Genomic DNA, 24,981 nt, shown 5'->3' with positions numbered 1-24,981 from the left:
TCTCAGGCAGAACTCCCCAGTCTCCTGAGAGAAGAGGAAAAAAGAGAGAGAGAAGGAAAATGAGGAAAGGGAGGGAAATGGGTGGTGGTGGAGATGGGAGCTGGCTATGCCTGTGCCTTCCTGCCAGAGTTCCTCCATTCCTGGCCACGCTGGCTCCCACCCTGACCTGAAGCCTGGCAGTAAGCCCTCAGTGCCTGGGAACTGTCATCGTCCTTTTCTTCTCCCTCTCTCTCTATTGTTATTCTTATTTAGGTTACACACAAGACTGGGAGATGTGTATTGGTTAGGGGCCTTGAGCCGCAGCGCATTCCTGGTTTGGGCAAGTGCATCTGCTAAAGATTCCCTTGGTGTGAGTTTCTTCCCCATGCCTTTCATCACTGTTTCTAGACACCACTGATCTCTATTTTTGTGATTCCTGCGACTTTTCACCAGAGAGACTTCTTCCAAATATGACCTTAATAAAGATTTCCCAAAGATCGTTTTCCTGCTGTAAACAGCCTGATCCAGAGGATCAACCTGAGGAAGCGGCGGGACTCGCTCATCCTAGGGGGTGTCATTGGGATCTGTACCATCCTGTTGCTGCTGTATGCGTTCCATTGATGGGACATCTACAGGGACTCTTGACAACCACCACTTTCACGCCCTGGTCTGGAATAAGGAAACGTCGGAGGGAGAAGTTGACTGTCTTGATAATTAGCCTGACCAGCAGGATGAATGCAAGACTGACAGTGATGGACTGTGTGACATGGTCAGGTTGAGCTGAGGCCACAGTTTTTCTGTGCTGTCTTTTCTAACACATTTTTCTGTTTTTAATTAAAAAAAAAAAAAAAAAAGGTTTTCAGTTGCTTTTGTCTCCCTGGGAGGCAAGTAAACCAATCAAAAACAGAGTTTTCTGTGTTTCCGTGATAGTGTTGAAGCCTAATGACCTGCCAGGTCTTACAGCTGGGCTCTTCAGAAAACCGGGTTTCTACGTCCAAAGACTGCTTTTCTTTTAGCCGCCAAATTGCATTGTGAATAAAAATAATTCTTGTCCTCTTATTTTACACTCATAATGAGAAATCACAAGTTCTTTCTTGATGATCTGTGCTAAAGATTTCTACTCTGTCCCCTCAACTCTGTTGATATTTGAGGAAAATTCCGTTTTTGATAGATTCTTTGAGATGCTGATTGACCAACTTCAGCATGTTTGAGGTTGTCTGAAATGGAGATCACTGTAAAACTGTCTTAAGTTACAGGTACACTGGGGTTAACTGTATTGCTGGAAAAACATCAAGAATGGCAGTCTTATATTTAAGGCACCAGTCATTGTTTCCATTTTTTAAAAATTCTTCCCTTGGATTAATATTTTCTACTGAAAAGAAGTGAAATCTCAGTTCCACTATGATAAAAGAAACGAATTGCCAGTGTCTGTCAGTGCCCCCACTGTTCGTCATCATACCAGCATTGACACTGGTAACCGAGGAAGGGGACTGCTCAATTTCTAATGTGATCTATTCAAAAAGCCACATATAAAAAGGCATTGAGGGCTCACTGGAGAATTGGCATTTGTAAATGCTCCACAATGTATGGGCAAAAGTTTAAGGACTACTGCCTGATGTACCAGGAATCCTGAGTTCTGTGAAAATCTGTTCATTCCAAATCTGTTAAGCATTTCCAAACATCCAGAGAATGGTTTCACTGTTGAGGGTGCATGTGGCAGAATCTGTCTCTCTCTGCACCTGTCTTCTGTTACTATCCCTGGACAGTGACAGATTTTAAACCAGCCACCAGAATTCTTTTCAAGTTAACCATTTCTTAGTTTCTGTAAGTTCATGACTTGTCTTACTGAACTACAACCTGGTTTGTAGACTTCCAACATCTACACTGCTGCTCTTCACCATTGGAATTCACTGCTTCAGTCCAAGCCACAGGGAATAAAGGATATTAGCATGTAGTTCTCAGCTACATGGTGTATAGATGCTGTTATTCAGGTGAACTTGCTCATGGGTGGACTAACACCTGGTTTGGTACAGAGACCAAGAAGTTTTTCGTTCTGGTGTCAAAAGTTTTGTTACATTATGGGTGTGAAGGGCATTTGATATATTTTTCTTAACTATGGGGTTTATTTTTCTAAATATGGGTTGATTGACTGTTCATTGATTCAGGGTACCCTTAAAAGAAAAGTTTTCCCATTGTGAACCTTAAATGATCAGAGAAGTAAGTTCATTGGTTAAATTCTCTGTTGGGAGAACAAAAGTTTTCTCCCCTGACACTTTATTATCTTTGATTTTTCAAAGGGCCTTGATTGGTGGTTGTGTCTCTGTTAGAATTTGTGGGACTTTGCTATGTAGTTGGCATTTATAAAATCTGAAGTATCATAAATAAAGTTATTTATTTAATTATACTACCAGTCTTTTTCACTGGTCTGATTCTTTGGTGCATTCATTAAAGCTGATTGTGTGAGAGTGAACTGGGACACAAGCTAGTCTAGCTCACTGCAGCCAAGCAAACCGTGTTGATGGCTGATGGGCGTTTCCATTAGGGTTTTGCTTATGTGAAGTAATGGAATTACGTTGGTTATTTTCTTTATGAAAATAAACCAGTTCTTCCAAGGAAGTTAAAAGGCTTAGTGTAGATGTTGGTGTCAGATAGGTCTGACTAACCTCCCCGTGCTGCAGCCCATAGTAAGGTGACCCAGGGCCACATGTAGACAGCTAGGCCAGTGCTTTTTCCTCTTAGGGTTTCTTTGCAGAAAGAAACCTCCAGCAAGGGAAGAGAGGTGTGTGTCCACAGGAAGGGGTTCCGTGTGGATCCCATGAAGGGATTTGAGCTCTTTCAGCTCCATGTCATTTAACTTTTTTGTTTAACCACCTTGGCTTTCTCTTTTTTTGCTGTCCTCCTTACAGACCAGTTGCCAGATTCAGAGGCAGTTAGTTACTTGTTAATGCTAGTCACAGCCAGGAAGTCAGATGGAATTTTCTACTTCTGGATCCAAATGTTGCCTCTTAGGGGAAGTTATGCCCCCCCCACTATTGTCTTCTTATAATGAATCTTTCCTTTTTGGTCCTTTTAAGTAACCACTCAAAACTTTTCATTTCACTGAAAAAATATTAAAAACCATGACAATAGGGCTGGGTGCAGTGGCTCATGCCTGTAATCTTAGCACTTTGGGAGGCCAAGGCAGGCGGATCGTTTGAGGCCAGGAGTTTGAGACCAGCCTGAGCAACGTAGCAAGACTCTGTCTCTACAAAAAAAGTTAAAAGATTAGCCTGGCATGATGGTGAGTGCCTGTGGTCCTAGCTCACAGCTATTGAGGCTGAGGCCAGAGGATCACTTGAGCCCAGGAGTTGAAGCCTTCAGTGAGCCATGATTGCACCACTGCACTCCAGCCTGGATGACAGAGTGAGACCCTGTTTCCAAAAAAAAAAAAAAAAAAAAAAAAGGAAACATGGCAACGAAAAGGCAGGGAATTCCAAAAGACGTATTTCTGACATTTTGTTTTAATGTGTACTGATGACTTTAGTAAAAATGTGTAATAATTTCACCACTCAAGTTCAAACTCAGTTCCAAGTGCTTTCACTTACCTATCCTGGCAATCTCTACATTCTTGTCAATTCCTATTAATGATGCTGGAGGACTCCCTGTAATCTGCATTTGCTCACCTTTTCTTTCCCTCATGTTAGAAAGGGGCTTTCCTTCTCTATGATTCTCCTGTCTTTTTCCATACTGCCTGGTACTCGGATCAGGCATGGAAGCAAACACATGAGAATGGAGACGGGTGATGAGAGGAGATCCCGTGAGGGCAATCTTTATACGCGGAACCAAGTAATACTTTAGCTCTTTCCTACTGGGTGTGAATACATCTGAATAGAAAAAAGATACTTACTGAGCCTTTTGATGCAGTGGGTCTTGGCCTCTATGGAATTCAGGCACCTTGGGTTTGCATTCCCACTATTAATTTTCTATTTCAGTGTTAGTGATCTCAACCTGATGAAAATGACTTTAAAGAACTGGACTAGCCTTTTGGTTTCTGATAGCTCATTTGATCGTTTGTCAGATATGATTTTTGGAAATGGATTGAGTTTTCTAACTTGGAAGATTAAGTTGTTGGGGATAGCTGGCCGTGTCTAGCGTTACACTGAATTTTCTGGCAAATGTAACTAAAGAACAAATGGATTCTGCTCAGAAGGTGTTCCACTCTCCTGTTAGGTTAAGGGTTGTTTACCCTGGTCTCCAAAAAGATGCAGAACTTTTCATTACGGTCTTAATAAACTAATCTTGTTTATTCCTTTATAAACCTGCATACTCTTTAAGTTTTGTAGGCAAAAAGAAAATGAGGGAGGAACAAGTGAATTTTGAGGAGTTTAGTGGATAAGAAACTTAAAGCTGAGCAATGCATGGTCTTGAGGGATCTTCCTCGTTTTCTCTGTACCTGAGAGCTCACTTTAATATCGAGGTATTTGCATCCGTTCCCACCCTGTTAGCTCTTAAGGGAGGAGGGAAATCAATTCCAACCAGACTTTCCTGTGATGGAAGATGTTTCCTCTTGAAAAAATGCCAATACAGGTTTTGAAAACCTATTATTTTCCAAATGCACTTTGTAAGTTTTTGCTTTTAAAATAGCTTCTTGGAAGCAATTTTATTGTATTTGTACTTAATTTTTGTTCTCATCTAAATGTGCATTTTCTGACTGTATAGAAGCAGCTTTGGTATGTAATTTAATAATAAATTAGAAATCTAAATGATTGCATTTGTGGTTGTTTATATTGAAACAGTAACCATCAAGGTAGTTTGGGGATAGAGATTATGGTATCTTTGGTGTTGATAAGTGTTTCTCATGATGTCCTGAAACCCAGGATGAAATAATACAAGTGCTGAAAATCTGTCATGTGTCATTCAGAAACCATCGTATGAACAGTCCACTAGTATTTTAGCCCTAGAAGTGAAGGGGAATCTCATAACATGAAACTTCAGGAGGCATGACAGGAATCTAAAATTGTAGAATTGGCTGGGTGCAGTGGCTCACACCTGTAATCCCAGCAGTTCGAGAGGCTGAGGCAGGAGGATTGCTTGAGACCAGGAGTTTGAGACCAGCCTGGGCAACATAGCAAAGACCTTGTCTCTACAAAAACTAAAATTAGCCATTCATGATGGTGTGCACCTATAGTCCCAGCTACTCGGGAGGCTGAGGTGGGAGGATCATGAGCCCAGGAGGTCAAGGCCGCAGTAAGCAATGATTGTGCCACTGTACTCCAGCCTGGGTGACAGAGACCCTGTCTCAAAAATAATTTTTAAAAAATAGCTGGGCTATTAAAGCAGTTAAAAAACTGCTGGGCTTTAGTACATTGGTTGTGCAACCAGCCCCACTGTCTCATTTGAGAGCTTTGCAATTAATCCAGCCAGTGGTCAATTCCTCCTCTATAAAATGGTGATAAGGATGGCTACCATAATTGTGCCCTGATTATATTGTCAGGGTTATGTGAGGAAACGCTCATAAGCATCTCAGCAAAGCCAGGGGTGCAGGGCTCACCTGACATAAGAGATATCCTTGGGTTTGTCCTAATAGCGAGAAACCGGGCCTCTTTTGTTCCCTCTTGCTGATGTGGGAGAGGAGAGAACATTCAAGAGGTGATCAGCAGACATCCTTAACTTTGATAAAGGCAGCTGAGTGGCGAAATGTAAGGTCGGTTCTGTGTAGATAGACAGGTGGAAACCAGCAGTCAGTTTAACCAGCCTCCAAGCGGTTCTGATGCATGCCAGAGGTGGAGAACCACTACTCTAGAGTGTCACGCTCTACAAGTACACACATTCTATTTGGTCATTCCATTCTAGACCGATAGCTTTTATTTTTAGTTTGGAACTATTACAAATTGTGCTGCTCTGGACATTCTCGAACATGGGTTTTGGGACACACATGTACACTTTGCTGTTGCTTCTACCTAGGAATAAGACTGTTGGATTATAGGTGATGCACATATTCAGTTTTAAGATAAGTTGTCGGACAGTTTTCCAAAGCAATTGTGCCAATGCCCATGCCTACCAGTAATGTGTGAATATTCCATTTCCTTCACATCCTCAGCACCACTTAATGATGCCAGTCAGAATTTGCATTTCCCTGATAGCTAATGAGGTTGGGCATTTTTACATGCTTACTAGCTATTAGGATATCTTTCTTTATGTAATATCCCTTCAGATGTTTGCATATTGATTAATCCGACTGTCTTTTTCCAGTTAATTTTTCCTTTGTTGAATAAATATGTTGCAAATATACCCTCCCATTCTGTGACTTGTCATTTACTTTCTTCTTTTTTTTTTGAGACAGAGTCTCACTCTATCGCCCAGGCTGGAGTGCAGTGGTGTGATCTCGGCTCACTGCAACCTCCTCCTCCCCGTGACCTCCGCCTCCCAGATTCAAGCAATATTCCTGCTTCAGCCTCCCCAGTAGCTGGGGTTACAGGCGGGTGCCACCACGCCCAGCTAATTTTTGTGTATTTTTAGCAGAGATGGGGTTTCACCATGTTGTTCAGGCTGGTCTCGAACTCCTCCGCCCACCTCGGCCTCCTAAAGTGTTGGGATTACAAGCGTGAGCCACTGCACCCAGCCATACTTTCTTTTTTCTTTTTCTTTTTTTTTTTTTTGAGATGGAGTCTTGCTCTGTCACCCAGGCTGGAGTGCAGTGGCGTGATCTCAGCTCACTGCAACCTGCATCTCCCGGGTTCAAGCGATTCTCATGCCTCAGCCTCCCAAGTAGCTGGAATTACAGGTGCGGGCCACCACACCCGGCTAATTTTTGTATTTTTGGTAGAGATGGAATTTCACCCTGTTGGTCAGGCTGGTCCCGCCCACCTCGGCTTTCCAAAGTGCTGGGATTACAGGCATGAGCCACCATGCCCGGCCTTGTTCTCCTTTCTTAATGGTGGTTTTGATGAAGTTCTTAATTTTAATGTAATTCAATTTATCAATTTTTTTCCTTTGTGGTTAGTGTTTTGTATCCTGTTAAGGAATCTTTGCCTGCCTCCAATGCCATGAAGATATTCTCCGGTGTTTTTTTTCTAGAAGCTGGATTAATTTGCTTTTCAATTTAGAACTATAAATATTCTGCAACTAATTACTATGTATGATTTGAGGCAGGGGTCAAGATTCATTTTTCCATATGGATATGCAATTGATCCAGCACCATTTGACAAGGTCATCCTTTCTTCACTGCACTGGAGCACCAGCTTTGTCATGAGTGAAGCAATTGTCTAGGTGGGAGTCTTTCTGGATGTTTCATTCTTTTCCATCGGTCTGTTTCTCTACCCTTGAGAAAATACCACTCTGTCTTAATTACTGTAATTTTACAATAAGTCCTGATATCTGGTAATAGGTCCTGCAGATTTGTTCTGTTTCCTCAAGGTTGTCTTGGCTATTCTCAGTCTTTCGCATTTTTGTGTAAATTACAGAATCACTTTGTCAGCTTCCAAGAAAAACGTGCTGGATTTTGATTGGTATTATACTAAATATATAGATCAATTGGAGGAGAATGAACATCATTACAATATTGACTCCTTCGGTTCATATCGTGATATTTCCCTCCACTTATTTCAGTCCTGTTAATATTTCAGTACTGCTCCACCTGTCTGCCCTCCAGGCTGGTGCTGGCTTCTGGGATGGAGGAGCTTCAGGTATACTTGAAGAAAGAACCCCCGGTGTCTCCTCCAACTCTTCATGTTCTCTCCTTGACTGTGGCAAGGAGAGGTGGTAAAGGGAAGAGACCAAATAGGAGTCAGAGGAAAGGAGGCTGCAGTAACCCACTGCACCTTGGTACAGAGTCCTGTGCTGGAGAAATCTAGAGATGATAAAGTATGTAAGGAAAAAACCACAAGGCTGGTTACAATCATACTGGGTAGCAGACAGTGCGATGCAAAGGAGAAAGAGGCCTGGACACTTTGGCAAGAGGAGAGCTTAGTATGCATGGATTGGACAGGACTGGTCCTAAAACTCCCTTCATCACAAAAAAGCTGCACATCCCTGGAGAAGACTCCCCTCACTGGGCCTCTTTCCTCACCGTGAAATGAGAGGACTTGGACCTGATGCTCTGGATGCTTCCTTCAGCTCTGCCACTAGGACACTGGTACTGATGGAGGATGATGGCAAGAAGCTAGGTTGAATGTAAGTGTCTTGCCCTTTGCCCTGTCCCTCCAGGTGTAGTCTTTGAACTCTAACCATCCATGCACTCTTCCTTTCCACAGAACAGGTCCCTGTTTCAGGCTGACTTCATCCTGCTGGATGGAATTCCAGCCAATGTGATCCAAAGAGGGAAGCAGTACCAGGCCACAGCCCTCATCATGCTGAAGATGGAGCCTCCTGGGAAGCTGCTACCATGGTCATCCAGGTGAGGGCCCTGGACCTCCCTGCCTACACTGTGCTCTGTTCATTTTAACCTCTGCTCCCAGGGACCCAGCCTCCTGGCTTTTGGCTCCCAAAGCTACCCCCACTCAGCAGGTCCAGTCCTTGTGTTCAGTCACCCAGTGATTGCTTGCTGTCTTGTCCTTCCTCACCTGGAACTGCCTTCTGAGAGTCATAACGGCATCTCTTGGTTCTCATCCTGAGGCTACTCAACCTCTTTGTGACCTTTGAATCTATTGAACATTCCCTCTTTCTTAAACATGTTTTCTCCTTTTGGTTTTAATGATTTTTTTTTTCACTCCTATTGTTCACACAGTGAGTGGACAGGGATTTTCAGTTATCTCGTACATCCAGCTTCTCCTTCTCATTCCACTGTCCTGACTCAGACCCTCATGACATTTCTCCCAAAGCACTGTTAGCCTTACTTGGCTTCCTTCTACCATTGTCTCCTGCACTTAACCTATCATTGCATTCACAGGGCACCACAGATAGTGAGAGGCATTCTTCCTACTACCTGGAAGGCAGTAATCTTACATTAGCCGTATGTTCCCCCTGGAACACTCAGCATAGCGTCATCCATATGGGGAGAGGTGAATAAATGCTTAATTCTTCCTCCTTCTGGCTTCACCCTCCCAGGTTCAGCTCTCCCATCCCAATGCTGTTCCTGCTCTCAAATCCTTTGCTTGCCTGGCTCCTGGCTAAATCCTGGATCTGAAACTCAGATTCCAACTGCACAAGCTCCGATGCTATTTGCTGAACACTCATCTGGTAGCTGAAGTCATTGCTATTGTCACCATAATGTGCCTCCCACATTTGCGCCCTGTCTTCAAGGTACAAGCTCCACCACTCTCCATGTCCCAAAGCAACAACCCAACAGCTACCTAGTTTTAAAGAAATCTGAGGCACCTGCGACAACATGTAAACAGAGCTGCTTGAAATTTCACAAACATCCATATGATACTACAGCAGAGAATCTTCACGGCAATTTGTAAATGGAGGCGAGAGGAGATGGATGATTGAGCCAGGGCCTTCAGCCTTGTGATTGTACTTTTAATGTCTAAATTAATTTAATGTAAGCTAATTATAGACTCACAGGCAGTTGTTAGAAATACTAAAGAGATCCCATCTATCCCATTTCCCATTAAGTCAAGTCACTTAGCATTTATCCAGTACATACTGGATGGTGGTTCTCTGAAATTCTCCAGCAATGGGTCTTGAGTAGAGTAGAAATACAAAAATATTAAGCAAAAGTGTTGTATCTGCATTGGGAGATTTATCATTTATCATGAAAGACAGGCAGTACATATGAGAAAAAAACAGAAAACAGTATCTGTGATATGGTTTGGATATTTGTCCCTCCAATTCTCATGTTGAAGTGTAATCCCCAGTGTTGGACGTGGGGCCTGGTGGAAGTGTTTGGGTCATGGCTTTAAGCTGTCCTCCTGATAATGAGTGAGTTCTCACTCTGAATTCACAGGAGATCTGGTTGTTTAAAAGAGTATGGTGCCTCCCCTCTCTCTCTTGCTCTTGCTCTCCTGCTCCCTCTCTCCATGTGACGTGCCTGCTGTGCTCCCCCTTCACCCTCCACCATGACTGGAAGCTTCCCGAAGCCTCACTAGAAGCTAAGCAGATGCCAACATGCTTCCTGTACAGTCTGCAGAACCATGAGCCACTTAAACCTCTTTTCTTAGTAAATTTTCCAGTCTCAGATAATCCCTCAGAGCGATGCAAAACAGACTACCACAATCTAGAAACAGAGATGAAGAGAATCACTGATTATAGCTGTAATCACTATAGTAGCTACGGAGAATGTTCCACCACAAGTGGGGAGTCTTTAGGTAGAAGACCAAAGGGCAAGGCGAGCAGCCCAGCGGGTTTCTGATACCTGACCAAGGAGAGAGGTAGATAAAGACGTTAGCATGGCAGTGACAGGAGGATGGAAGAGAAAAATCAAATACGTGGTGATGGGGGAAGAGTAGCTGCAGCATGCCTGTGTCCAAGATGGAATGGAGAACGTTGGAGATGTAAGCTTCCTCAACACCTAGGATCCTACGGGGGCATGTTGTACTTCCCTAGAAATACTAACACTTTACAGAACAGGGAGTCTAGTATCCATTGCTAGGCAGAAAGCAGCAAAGTAAAACTTGTGCTTGCTTAAACATGTTTTCAAAATCTTTATGACATTTTATATATAGAAAAAGGGAGCGAGGCCGGGCGCGGTGGCTCACGCTTGTAATCCCAGCACTTTGGGAGGCCGAGGCGGGCGGATCACGAGGTCAGGAGATCGAGACCACAGTGAAAACCCATCTCTACTAAAAATACAAAAAATTAGCCGGGCGTGGTGGCGGACGCCTGTAGTCCCAGCTACTCGGAGAGGCTGAGGCAGGAGAATGGCGTGAACCCGGGAGGCGGAGCTTGCAGTGAGCCGAGATTGCGCCACTGCACTCCAGCCTGGGCGACAGAGCGAGACTCCGTCTCAAAAAAAAAGAAAAAAAAAAAAAGAAAAAGGGAGCGAAATGATATAAGCTTATGAACCAGAGCAGTTGTCAGAAACAGTAAAGTCAGGAGAAGGAGGCAGTTTGGGGGACAAAGATGAGGTGTTCTGTTTTAGATGCATGGAGTTCGAAGAGTTGGCAAGACATGCAAGTGAGCGCCTGGTAGGCAGGACAGCTGGATTGTGTTTCTGCTGCTGGTCACCACCTCCGCCCCCAAATCTGGCTCTTACTAGTTGTGGTCCCTCTGGGTCTGAGAGAACATAGATAAGATAGGCAGTAATATACTTTATGGAATCTTAGATTTGATTGCGTTCATGCTGCCTTTGCCTCACCATCTGGTGCCCAGGCTGAATAGGTTAAGCCCACTCTCACACCTCAGAATCCCCCTTCACTAGTTCAGCCCTCTGTTCACTCATCTCCCTCACATAACTACTTCCTCCCATGGCAAACAGCTGAGTTGTCAAGACACAGAGGAGGGCTAAGCCCGCAAATATCATAAAAGTGACCTTTGCAGGCTCTGGACTCAGACTGTTGGAGTCTGAGTCCTCAGTACTTTAACAGGTGTGTGTTTCAGCGTCCTCATCTCTGAATGAAGATAACAGAATTTCCACTGTGAGGTTGTTAAGGGATTAAACGACAGGACAGCCAGTGTGACTCGGGATAAATAGGAGCGATATGTAAGTCTTTCCTATTACTATGTAGCAGTATGTTATTATTGTTAGTTGTTTATCCTTGGGTATGTTGTTATTATTTTTTATTATTATTATTTTTTTACCTTCAGCCAACTCACTCCATGTTGTTATTATGAGTTGCTTATCCTTGGGTATCTACCCACTTCACCTGGACTTTGGGTTTTCTATGACATTCACCATCTTTCCATGGAGTTTTCCAGGTTCAAGCCAATGTGAGCTGCTTTGATATCTTTGCCTCAAGAGTATTCTTTGGGCCGGTCCCGTGTGTCCGGCATTAAAGACCTTAGATAGATACCAACGGCATAAATCCTGCATATGAACCAGTTGAAAATGAAAACAAAATAGTTCTTTTTTTGTTTTTTTAGAGACAGGGTATTGCTCTGTCACGTAGGCTGGAGTGCAGTGGCACAATCACAGCTCACTGCAGCTTCAGCTTCCTGGGCCCAAGGGATCCTCCTGCCTCAGTCTGCTGAGTAGCTTAGTCTATAGGCATACACCACTACACCTGTGTACCTGGCTAATTTTTAACTTTAATTAGGGACAGAGGCTTGCTGTGTTGCCTAGGCTGGTCTCAAACTTCTGGCCTCAAGTGATCCTCTGCCTTGGCCTCCCAAAGTACTGGGATTATAGGTGTGAGCCACCATGTTTGGCCCCAAATAGGTTAGGAATAAAAGAAATGAATGTGAGAATCAGGGACCCCTTTTTTAAGAGTCAAAGAAAAGCAGGAAAGAGGAAACCTAATAGTATCTAACTGGGGCCCAAGGAAGATTTGATGAGAATAGCTTGGTTTTGCTCCATGAATTCTGACTGAAGGCACCGTACTCAACACCACTTCAATATAAACAATAAGAGTAAGATGATCAGAGATTGGAGGAACAGCTTTGAAAATAAGCAGAGGCTAGTTTAAGCTATAAGGATTTGAATGATAGAGGAGGTATAAAAAAAATCAAAAGTTAAGGGGCTGATTCTTAAAGGGCACCTGTACTCAAGGTGGAAATAATAGAGGTAATGATAATAGTTGCTCTTTGAGGACTTGTGTACCCGAGGCACTGTGCTAAAAATGCTCTCTGTACATCACGGACATAAACATCACCACAGTGCCTGAAATAAGAGACCTGGTTATCACCTCCCACTGAAAGATAAGGAGATTGAGTTTATTACATCGCCAAGTATCAAAATTAGAGGTGAACATGGACTCAAATCCAGGTCAGTCTGGCTCCGGGGCATGACGCACAGGGAAGTCGGAGAGCGCGAGCCTGAGTGTCAGGGCAGCAGGGGACCAGCCTGTCAAGGCAGCAGCGGGGAGGAAAGCATCGAGAGGAGAAGGCTCCATGCTGTGTGATGGGCCCTACCAGGAACGAGGCAAGCATGGTCTCCACCCACCACCCCTCCAATCTCCTCTTCACCAGCTCCTGATCCTCCCTATCTACAGCATCGTGGACATCAACACCTGGACCTGATCCCAACACATCTCAGATGGTGGAATATTTGCTAAGGTAAGAAGGGAATGGGGCATGAGGCCACCTAATCATCCAACAATCTCTGTTCTGCCAGCTTCAAGATCTCCCAGGCCAACCTGTGTGAACGTCCTGAACCTTAAGCCCCTGAGCCCTATCCCTTTTACAGCCATGACTTTAAATATGAAAACCCCATCTCTGAACCCCCTTTATAGTATGTCCTCATTCTCCAGCTGCGCTTCCATCCCTCAAGACCTGTCATCTCTCTTGTCCCAGGCAGTGAGCACAGGCGGAGGGGGCCATGTGCAGTTGCTCCATCGGGCAGCGGCTCAGCTGACCTGCTGCTCCCTCTGTTGTCCTGAAGACCTGGCTGCTCGCGGCCTGCTGGGACTCCCACGTGCTGTCCATGCCCATGATGCTTTAGGCCCTGGGAGATTATTGCCAGGTGGGTGAGGGGGAGCTGAGAAGTGGGGCATGGTGGGGAGGAGGGGGGCTCTGGCCTGAGGCCAGCATGGGGCAAAAGCAAAGTGAAAATGAGAAGGTCCAGACAGGAGGAGCAGAGAATTCAATCGTGGGGAGAGACGAGGAAGAGTGAGGACACAGTGGGTGGCTCTGAAAATGAGGAGACTGGGATGGGGCAGAGAGAGGAGGTGAGGGGAACTGTTGGGGGAGACAGAGGTCTGGGAAAAAACAGGATTTTGTGAGGAAGCGTGGCAGCAGCTGTGGGAATTCCTGGAACTAAGGACCCACATCTCCTACCATGAGACGCTAATGTGTTTAGAGGGTCAGGGATGTCCTGAAGACACGTCTTGTGAGGTCTGTCCAGATACACTGAAAGCGTTGGGCAGATGTCACAGAAAGAGGAGGAGAGGTCAGAGGCCGGGCCTCCTGCTCTCCGAGGCTCAGCGCCTTCTCCCCTGGGCAAGTGCATAGAGATCGTCCACCTCCTCTACCAAAGGGATGACACGGTGAGGGTGGACCCTGAGCTGCAGGCCTGGGATCAGGAGATCATGGAAGTGGGGCTGTGCCAGGCCCAGGACCGAGGTAAGATCCATCCCAGAGATAGGAGCTCCTGGGAGACTCTGCCAGGGACCCTTCCCAGTGCTGCCCTTCTGGGGACAGGACCCCAGCCTCTCCTCACACCTCCCTTCCTCTACACAGGAAAGCATCTGCATCCCATCCCCACCTCCCCAGACTCACGACACTTCTAGAGACCTGAGGACTGTCCTCCTCAGAGACCCTGGCCATCAACCCTACCCCCACCCCACCCCAGTCACAGATGCTCCTGAGCTGCCATATCCTGGGGCCCAACCAGGCCAGAGCCACAGCTGTGAGGGGGTCTGCCGGTCCCTGCTGGGGCTCATGTTCTCACTTCACGTTTGTCTGCTTTTTACCTAAGGATGCAAACGGAGATTTTCCCTTCCAAAGCCCAGAGTGACCTACCTTGGCGTTCCCTCCCTTCCCCTCCTGCCTGCTACTGTCCAACACACATGAAGGGCCCAGACCTGCTGCACCTCCATGACAGTGCAAGGCCAGCTCTAGATGCCATCTCAATACTGTATATGCTTTGGCTCCAACCTGAACTCAGTGCCCTGACGCTTGGGTCAGTTTCTTTGGGTCAGCCCCTTCCCTAGGATCTAGCTGGTACCTTTTGTCCCCGCCCACTGCATTTTTACTTATGGAGAAGACATAGCCTTTCTTGGGCCCTTCCCAGGTTCATTTTCCTCTCTCTCGTACACATGGGCCAGCCGGGATTGTTTCAGGTCATCCTTCAGCTCCTCTCCCTTCATCCTTCAAAGAAACACCTTGAGTCCCACTCTTTGCCTCTGTGGGAAAACGCAAACACCCACTGGCCAGGCCCTGGGGATGCCCGTATTAATAAATTAACCCCCTGCCTTAAAGGGGAGTCTTGCCCTGGAGGACCTGGGGCTACACCACCTTACCCATCCCACCCCACCCTTTGGGCCCTTCAAGAACCAAACTTTCTCCAGATTTTTTAAATTTTATTTATTTATTTTTGAGATGGAGTCTTGCTCTGTTGCCCAGGCTAGAGTGCAGTGGTGCGATCTTGGCTCACTGCAATCTCCACCTCCTGGGTTCAAGCGATTCTTCTGCCTCAGCCTTACCTTGGCCAGGCTGGTCTCGAACTCCTGACCTTGTGATCCACCCGCCTTGGCCTCCCGAAGTGCTGGGATTACAGGTGTGTGCCACCACGCCCAGCCACTTTCTCGAGTTTTCTAGGTTCTTTCTTTTAGGCAACCCATGCCCCAAAAGACCATTATTTTTCTCCTTGGCTCTCTTCTCCCCATGAAATAGCTGCATTAGAGAATGTACAATACATATTTACACATAAGCTTTAACCTCTCATTCCCCATTTCTCTTTCGCCATATTCAATACTCTTTTTACCTCACCATTCTCTCATCACCTGAGGAAAAGGCAATGTGCTAATTTTCTTTAAATTTAACTTCTATTTTAAGTTCAGGAGTACCTGTGCAGGTTTGTTATATAGGTAAACTTTTGTCACAGGGGTTTGCTGTACAGATGATTTTGTCACCCAGGTATTAAGCCTGGTACTCATTAGTTATTTTTCCTGATCCTCTCCCTCCCCCCGTCTTCCACCTTCCCATAGGCCCCAGTGTCTGTTGTTACCCTCTGTGCGTCCATGTGTTCTTGTCATTTAGCTCCCACTTATAAGTATTTGGTTTTTTGTTCCCACGTTAGTTTGCTAAGGATAGTGGCCTCCAGCTCCATTCATGTTCCTGCAAAGGACATGATCTTGTTCTTTTTTATGGCTGCATAGTAGTCCATGGTGTATCTGTACCACATTTTCTTTATTCAGTCTACCATTGATAGGCATTTAGGATGATTCCATGTCTTTGCAATTGTGAATAGAGCTGTAGTGAACATAGGCATGCATGTGTCTTTATGATGGAATGATTTATATTCCTTTGGGTATATACCCAGCAATGGGGTTGCTGGGTCAAATGGTATTTCTTTTGTTAGGTCTTTGAGGAATTGCTACACTGTCTTCTACAGTGGTTGAACTGATTTACACTCCCACCAACAGTGTATAAGCTTTCTTTTTTTCTCCACAACCTTGCCACCATCTGTTATTTTTTGACTTTTTAATAATAGCCATTCTGACTGGTGTGAGATGGTGTCTCATTGTAATTTCGATTTGCATCTCTCTAATGATCATTGATGTTGAGGTTTTTTTCATATGATTTTTGGCTGCATGTATTGTCTTATTTTGAAAAGTGTCTGTTCATGTCCTTTGCCCACTTTTTAATGGGGTTGCTTTTTGCTTATAAATTTAAGTTCCTTGTAGATGCCAGACATTAGATCTTTGTCAGATGCATAGTTTGCAAAAATTTTCTCCCATTCTGTAGGTTGTCTCTTCACTCTATTAATAGTTTCTTTTGCTGTGCAGAGGCTCTTTAATTTAATTAGATCCTGTTTGTCAATTTTTGCTTTTGTTGCGATTGCTTTGGTGTCTTCATCATGAAATCTTTGCCCATTCCTATGTCCAGAATGGTATTGCCTAGGTTGTCTTCCAGGGTTGTTATAGTTGGGGTTTTACATTTAAGTCTTTAATTCGTCTTGAGTAAATTTTTGTGTATGGTGTAAGGAAGAGATCTAGTTTCAATCTTCTGCATATGGCTAGCCAGTTATCCCAGCACCAGCCAAGGGGTTTTTTTATCCCTGCTATGTTCAATCCAAATTTATTTAACCATGGAACAATTATTTTATTTTTATTTTTATGTTACTGTAATATTTTACCAAACAAATACTGTCATTTAAAAGGAGCATTTAACAGAACATGCATGTCAGACGTATTTGAGGAAATTTGAAAACAAATGCGTATGTACGTCTCTCAGCTTCCATTGATGGGAGTAGAAGAAGGAAAGAAATGATATCAAAGACATTTAGAAATTATCCAGGAAACCAGCAATTCCAATGAAATCTAGGTAACAGTAATGGCACAGTCCTGACACATGAATCACAAAATTGCACGGGACTTCAAATGGTAGCACTTAGGTGATGATCCTTTAAATGAACAATAGCTACCCAATTTTACTATATTTTACTCAGATTTCTTTCCTTTGTGTCTATCATCTAGAAAATGCAAACCAATATAAGCCACTACAATATACTTATGATTAATAAGGTAGACCTTCCAGTCTATAATGGCAAGGATCAGTGTTTTGAATAGTAAAGAGCAAAGTGGCTAATATTTCTCACTTATCACTTGAAGAGGCTTGGTTCATGCGGGTTCTACAGGACTCATCTTTCTCTACATTGTTCATTTTCAACTAGGAATGAGTGTCACTTACTGAGATTTAAAATTTTTCTTTTAAGAACTAGGATGGTCCTCTTTTTGGCTAAGTGACCTTGAGCAAGCTATTTAATCTCTGAGTTCTGGTTTCCTTATCTCTAAAATGGATGTATTACATGCCCCACCACACACACACACATTCAGAATTTTGAGACCAAATAAATAATGAACGTGACATTGTTGAAGTGTGGGTAGTACAGTCGGCGTAAGATGATTGTTATCATATGCCCCACTCTACAAAAACTACCTCCCCAATACGCATGTGGAATAGGAGAGCCCAGGCCCTGCCACGTGATGGATGTCATTAAATTCTCTGTTGCCCATCTCACATGTAAATTGAGTGGAATGGAATAGTTGATTTCCAGTTTCCTTACTGTCTTTGACATGAGTCTAGGATGGTTGTATGTGCATTTCTATTGGGTATATACTTAGAAGTGGAATTGGTAGATCATAGGTTATGTGCATATACACTTTTAGTAGTTACTGACAAGTTTCCTGAAGTAGTTCCAGCAATTTCCACTTTTTCCAGAAGAGTATGAGTTACAGTTGCTTCATATCCTCTCAAATACTTGCTGTTTTCTTTTCTTTTCTTTTTTTTTGAGACGGAGACCCACCCTGTCACCCAGGCTGGAGTGCAGTGGCACGATCTCAGCTCACTGCAACCTCCACCTTCCAGGTTCAAGCAATTCTCCTGCCTCAGCCTCCTGAGTAGCTGGGATTACAGGTGCTTGCCACCACACCCGGCTAATTGTTTTGTATTTTTAGTAGAGACGGGGTTTCACTATGTTGGCCAGGCTGGTTTCAAACTCCTGGCCTCAAGTGATCCACCCATCTTGGCCTCCCAAAGTGCTAGGATGAAAGGCGTAAGCCACCGCACCCGGCCATACTTGGCATTTTCTGTCTTTTTCATTTTAGCTGTTGTGGTGAATATGCTGCATTATCATGTTGTGAGTTGAACGCGCATTCTCTCAATGACCAGTGGATCTGAGCACCTTTCCCTAGGCTGAGTAGCCACATGGACGTCTTCTTTAGTGCAGACCCTTTTAAAATCATTTTGCCCATTTTCCTTTTGTCTCCTATTATTCCCTCATTTTAAACTGTTTTTTAACAGGGAACATTTGACCACCACACAGCCTCTCAGATTACCTCATCCTTCAAAATCTACCATAATAATCATAGCTATAAGGTACTGAGGGGCTTTATATCGTCATCTGATGTATAAGGTAATTAATATTATCCCCACTTTCAGAGGCAAATGTTGAGGCTCAGAGTGAGCAACAGGTCCAAGGGGATGCAGCTGGGCAGCAGCAGGGCCAGGACTGTACCCAGAGCTGATGCCACAGCCTGTGCTCCGACCACAGCACTCCCTGCTTTGCAGATGATTGTCATTGAGGCTTGCACCCTTAACAAAATTACCAGCGATCGTCTCTGACTGTTCATATCTCCTTTTGCTGCTTTATTTCTATTCTCATCCCTAACATACTATGCGTAATTTTAATTTTTAATGATTCCATATACGCTCTTTCTTCTCTATTAGAATCTAAATTCTGAGAGGGCGGAGATTTTTGTTACTTTTGTATACCCACATATTCCTAATGCCTAGAGAGTGCCTGATACATAGCAGTTGTATACTTTTTGAATAAATGAATAAACACTGATTAATTCTAAGACTTGGGTGTCCCAGGACATGAGGATTTATTTTTATATCCCCTCTGAGGCTGCAGATTGTAAACTTGGCTCATTCTTCTCCTGGGTTTCCCTGTCTCCTTCCAGTCTCGGGCTCAGCTCTGCCGTTTCCTCGCCATGTGAATCTTCACATGCACTCCCCAGCATGCAGCCATCAACCAGGGCCAGGTGTGGATAAACGAAAGCCTGCATCCGTCAGGGCAGGTGTCTGGACTGGGGGTTCTTGCAAGAGACAGCTGGGGGCTAGTGTCCACACATCAAGGTTCAGGGTGAATTCAGGTTCCTCTTCTAGCTTGACTGGTATGCCTGGATCCCTAATGACCCGTGCTCAGTGAGGATGCCCTCACCCACCACCAAAGAAGATGCGACAAGGCCTACAGTGATGAGGTCACTCCCTGATGTCTGGCAGTCCCATGTTCAATGAGCATCATGTGGCTTCTGAGCTGGCGGCAGGTGGACGTGGTGAGAGGGGACCTCTGAGACTACAGAGGAGATATCAGGGTGCGGGGATGGATTCCAGGTCCCTGTGTCTTGGAACTAGGAGCTCATTCATCCTCTTTTCTGCCCCAGGTACCCCCTTGAGCATCAGAAAGAATATGTCTCAGGCCCTGAGCCCAAAGCTGTGCTGAGACAATTTCAAACAGATCTGGACAACCTGGAAAGGGAAATTGTGGCCCGAAATGAGAAACTAGAACTTCCCTATGACTATCTGAAGCCCAGCTACATAGAGAACATATCACTATCTGAGCTCAAATATTCTGGTCCTCAAAGACCTTAGGCCATCATTACTATGAACATTTTCCTCCTGAGTGTTGTCTTTTCTTGGATCTCAGTTGCTGTGTTTTTCTTTTCTCCTCTGATTTTTCTACCTGAGTATCTCATTAGCCTGAGGCACTGTCCTTACCTTCAGGGACCCTATGAGAATGATCTGCACATTGCAATCACGTTCCTTAGAGAAATCACCCATATACTCCTGTAGCTTTCCCTTGGCCCTACTCCATTCATCATAGAATATTTAGGAGTAGTTATCTATATAATCACTATATGGCATCATCTATATGGCATGTTATAGAGGTGCAATTTCATTTCTTTCTATCTGGATAATCAGTTATGCCAGCACAGTTTATGGAAAAACTCATTCTTTCCCACTAATCTGCAGTGCTGATGTTAATCAAATTCCTGTATACAAATGTTACTATTGGAACTGTCTGTTCTGCTCCATTCATCAGTTTTTCCTTCCCTGCATCATAATGATGTAAGTACTACGGCTTTATACCTAACACAGTATACTACTACTTGATAAGACATACTCATCCAATTTGTTCTTTCCAGGTGCTTTGGCTTTTCTTAAACATATAAATATTACAATTATTTTGTTAAGTTTCAGAAATAACACATGACATGATTTTGATTGGAATCACATTGTATGTATAGAAATTTTAATACAAAATTTTTGCCTTACAAAAATGTCAACTTCAGCCAAATTTGCATTTTTGAGATATATCCAAGTGGGTCCTTTAATGCATTTTGATTCCATTTGTTTTTTGTTTGTTTTTTGTTTGCTTGTATTGCTTCTGGGTTCCTGCGTAAGATTGGCCTATGAAGGGTTATAGATTTGTACAGAGGCAATATCAGGAACTCTGCTAAAATGAGTTCATTAAAATAATAGTAAAGAACAAAATACAGAATTCTGTCACTAGAGACTCAAACGCATTTGCTGAAATCATGTACAGTTGGGCCTCCACATCCCTGGATTCAACCTATCATGGATGGAAAATATTTTTTAAAATAATGGTTGCATCTGTACTGAACATATAAGACGATTTTTTCTTGTCATTGGTCCCTAACAATGCAGTTTAACAACTCCTGGCATGCCTTGTTTTATTGTGCTGTGATCTCCTGTGCTTTCCAGATATTAAAAACACAATTTGCGAATTGATAGTGTGGCAACCCTGCCTCGAGCAAGTTCATCAACGCCATTTTTCCAACAGCATGTGCTCCATGCTTCTGAGTCACATTTTGGATGTTCTCACAATGTTTCAGACATTTTCGTTGTAGTTCTATCTGTTATGGTGATCTGTGATTGATGACCTTTGATGTTACAGTTGTCACTGCTTTGGAGCTCTATGAACTGTGCCCATCTAAGATGGCAAACTTCGTTGATAAATGTTGTGTGTCTGATTGCTCCTCCAACCAGCCATTCCCCCATCTCTCCTATTTTCCTTGGCCCTCTCTCTTCCCTGAGACACAACAATATTGAAATCTGGTCACTTAATAACCTTGCAGTGGCCACTCAGTGTTCAAGTGAAAGGAAGAGTTGCACATACCTCACTTTAAATCAAAAGCTAGAAATGACCAGGATAGTGAGGAAGGCATGTCTATAGCCAAGACAGGCCAAAAGTCGGGCCCCTTGTACCAGGTTGCTAAGTTGTGAATGTAAAGGAAAAGCTCTTGAAGGAAATTACAAATGCTACCCTAGTGAACCCGTAAATGACAAGCAAGTGAAACAACCTTAGTGCTAATAATGGAGGACGTTTGAGTGGACGTTTGAGTGGTCTAGATAGAAGATTAAGCAATCCACAACATTTCTTTAAGGCAAAGCCTAATCCAGAGCAAGACCCTACCTCTGTTCAATTCTGTGAAGACGGAGAGAGGTGAGGAAGCTTCAGAAGAAAAGTCTAAAGCTAGCAGAGGTTGGTTCATGGGGTTTAAGGAAAGAAGCTGTCTCCAGACCATAAAAGTGCAAGGTGAAGCAGCAAGTGCTGCTGCAGAAGCTGCTGCAACTTATCCAGAAGATCTAGCTAGGATCACTGATGAAGGTGGTGCTACACTAAGCAAGAGATTTTTATGTAAACCAAACAGCCTTCTACTGGGAGAAGCTGCCATCTAGGATTCCCACAGCTGGATAGGAGAAGTCAAGACCTAGCTTCAGAGCTTCAAAGACACAAGCTGACCCTCGTTTCAGGAGTGCACGCAGCTGGTGACTACAGTTGGAATCCAGTGCTCACTTACCATTCCAAAACTACCAGGGCCCTTAGGACTGAAGCTGAATCTACTCTGCCTGTGCTGTTTGAGTGCAACAACAAAGCCTGGATGACAGCACTTCTGTTAACAGCATGGTTTGCAGAATAGTTTAAACTCACTGTTGGGACCCACTGCTTGGAAAATGTAGATATACCTTTCAAAATATTCCTGCTCATTGGTAATCCACCTGGTTACGCAAGAAGTCTGATAAAGGTACACAAGGAGGCTGATACTGCCGTAGATAGTGATTTCTCTGATGGATCTGAGCAAAGTAAATTGAAATCTTCTGGAAAGAAGACAACATTCTAGATGACATTCATATCATTCAGGATTGATAGGAAGAGGTCAAAATATCAACATTAACAGTAGTTTGGAAGAAGTTGACTCCAGCTCTCATGGATGACGAGGGATTCAAGACATCAGTGGAAGAAGTAACTGCAGATGTGATGGAAATAGCAAGAGAACTAGAATTAGAGGTGGAGCCTGAAGATGTGACTGTATTGCTGCAATCTCATGAGAAAACTGGAACTGATGAGGAGTTGCCTCTTACAGATGAGCAAAGAAAGTGGTTTCTTGAGATAGAAACTAGTTGTGGTGAAGACGCTGTGAACACTGTCCAAATGATAACCATAGATTTAGAATATTGCATGAACTTAGTTCATAAAGCAGTGGCAGGGTTTGAGAGGATTGACTCCAATTTTAAAAGATGTTCTACTATAGGAAAAATGCTATCAAATAGCTCCACATGCTACGGGGCAATCTTCCATCAAAGGAAGAGTCAATGGATGCAGCAGACTTCATTGTTTTATTTTAAGAAATTGCCACAGCACACACCCACCTTCAGCAGTCATCATTCTGATCTGTCAACAGCCATAAACATTGAGGCAAGACCCTCTACCAACAAAAAGATTACAACTCGCTGAAAAAATGTTTAGTGTTTTTAGCAATATTGTTTTAAATTCCGGCTTGTATTTTAGATATAGGGGGGTATAGGTGTAGGATTGTTACATGGGTATATTGGATCCAGGTAGTGAGCCTAGTACCCAGTAGATAGTTTTTCATCCTGTACCCTCCGCCTTCCAGTAGTCTGCACTGTCCAATTTTCCCATGTTTTTGACCACATGTGCTCAGCGTTTAGTTCCCACTCGCCCACTTGAGAACATGTGGTATTTAGTATTACGTTCTTGTCTTAATTCACTTAGGATGATGGCCTCCAGCTGCATCCATGTTGCTGCAAAGGACAGGACTTCATTCTTTTCTGTGGTGGTGTAGTATTCCATGGTATATGTACCACATTTTTCTTAAATACTCAATCTTTGGTAGACACCCAGGTTGGTTCCATGTCTTCCCTATAGTGAATAGTGTGGTGATGAACATATGAGTGCATGCATCTGTTTGGTATAATGACCTATATTCCTTTGGTTATATACCCAGTAATAGTATTTCTGGGTGAAATGTTAGCTCTGTTTTAAGTTCTTTGAGAAAACTCCAAACTGCTTTCCACAGTGGCTGAACTAATTTACATTCCCACCAGCAGTGTGTAAGCATTGCCTTTGCTCCATGCTTTCACTAGTGCCTGTTGTTTTTTGGCTTTTTAATAGCCGTTCTGTCTAGTGTGAAATGGTATCTCATGTGGTTTTGATTTTCATTTGTCTAATGATTAGTGATGATGAGCATTTTTTCATATGCTTGTTGTCCACTTGTACGCCTTCTTTAGAGAAGTGTCTTTTCATGTCTTTTGTCCATTTCGTAGTGGGGTTATTTGGGGCTTTTTTTGCTTGCTGATTTGTTCAAGTTTTTTATAGATTGGGATATTAGGCCTTTGTTGGGTACCTAGCTTGTGAATATTTTCTCCCATGGTGTAGGCTGTCTGTTTACTCTGTTGATGTTTTCTTTTGCTGTGCAGAAACTCTTTATTATAGATATAAAATGTATAATATTTATAATCAATAAATATACATTTGCTGATTCAATAAGTCAATCACATTTATTGATTTACAACATAATTTACTTAGGTCCCACTTGTCACTTTTTATTTTTGTTGCAATTGCTTTTGGAGACTTAGCCAAAAATTCTTTGGCAAGGCTGATGTAGAGAAGGATATTTCCTAGGTTTTCTTCTAGGATTTTTATAGTTTGAGGTCTTATATTTAAATCCATGGTAGGGTAGCACCTCCCTGTCCCTTTGAAGTGAACCATGTTACCTGCTGTGAGCAGTGAAGCAGTAAAGTGGAGCAGAAGTCACAGGTGCCATTTCTGGGCAGAAGCTTTGAAGGGACCGTGGTGAGCCACCCCATCATTTCTTCTGCCTCAGCAGTTTTGGAGGCACAGAAGTCGGGTGTTACGGGCTGAATTGTGTCCCCCACCCCCAGGTTGATATGTTGAAGTCCTAACCCCAAGTGCCTCAGAATGGGGTTGTGTTTGGAGATGGGGCCTTTAAAGGTGTAATTAAGGGGAAATGAGGTCATATGGGTGAGCCCTCATCCAATCTGTCTGGTGCCCTTATAAGGAGAGGAGATGAGGACACAGACACAGACCGAAGACCACATGGAGACACAGACAAGAGGGTGGCCACTTATAAGCCAAGGAGCCAGGCCTTAGAAGAAACCAATTCTGCTGATACCTTATTCTTGGACTTCTGGGATCCGGAACTGTGAGAAAAAATATTTCTGTTATTTAAGACCTGCATCTGTGGTATATTGTTACGGTAGCCCTAGCAAACTCGTATAGATTTTTGATGCCAGGAAGTGGAATGCTGCTCTAAAAAATATGCAAAAATGTGGAAGTGGATAATGAGTAGAGGCTGGAAGAGTTTGGAAGTGCATGCTGCAAAGGTCTACATGGTCTTTTTTATATGTTTAATTTTTGGTCAAAAATATTTTAGTTGTTTTTCAGAGAGTTCTGGGAAAATACTTACCTAAGGA

At 43.6% G+C, this 24,981-nt stretch overlaps 1 protein-coding gene and 1 pseudogene across 5 annotated transcripts in view; both read left to right on the top strand.

The window, feature by feature from the left end:
• Window positions 1–2,383, top strand: part of GOSR1 (golgi SNAP receptor complex member 1) — a 46,567-nt gene extending 44,184 nt beyond the window's left edge. For 4 of the 5 annotated variants that reach the window (XM_012503555.2, XM_030799988.1, XM_030799989.1 and 1 more), the window contains one exon: window positions 476–2,383. In XM_012503555.2, the coding sequence (XP_012359009.1) occupies window positions 476–600 (125 nt within the window). In that variant the 3' untranslated portion in view covers window positions 601–2,383. The remainder of the gene's footprint in view (window positions 1–475) is intronic. The other variant, XM_003277082.4, reaches the window with a different exon arrangement.
• LOC100597391 lies at window positions 1,381–19,812 on the top strand (annotated as a pseudogene).
• Window positions 19,813–24,981: the final 5,169 nt, after the last annotated feature.

The sequence above is a fragment of the Nomascus leucogenys genome, chromosome 19, assembly GCF_006542625.1.
Source record: "Nomascus leucogenys isolate Asia chromosome 19, Asia_NLE_v1, whole genome shotgun sequence".
Taxonomy (NCBI): domain Eukaryota; kingdom Metazoa; phylum Chordata; class Mammalia; order Primates; family Hylobatidae; genus Nomascus; species Nomascus leucogenys.
Note: the sequence above shows the minus strand (reverse complement) of the source record. Positions and strands in the feature narration are given on the sequence as shown.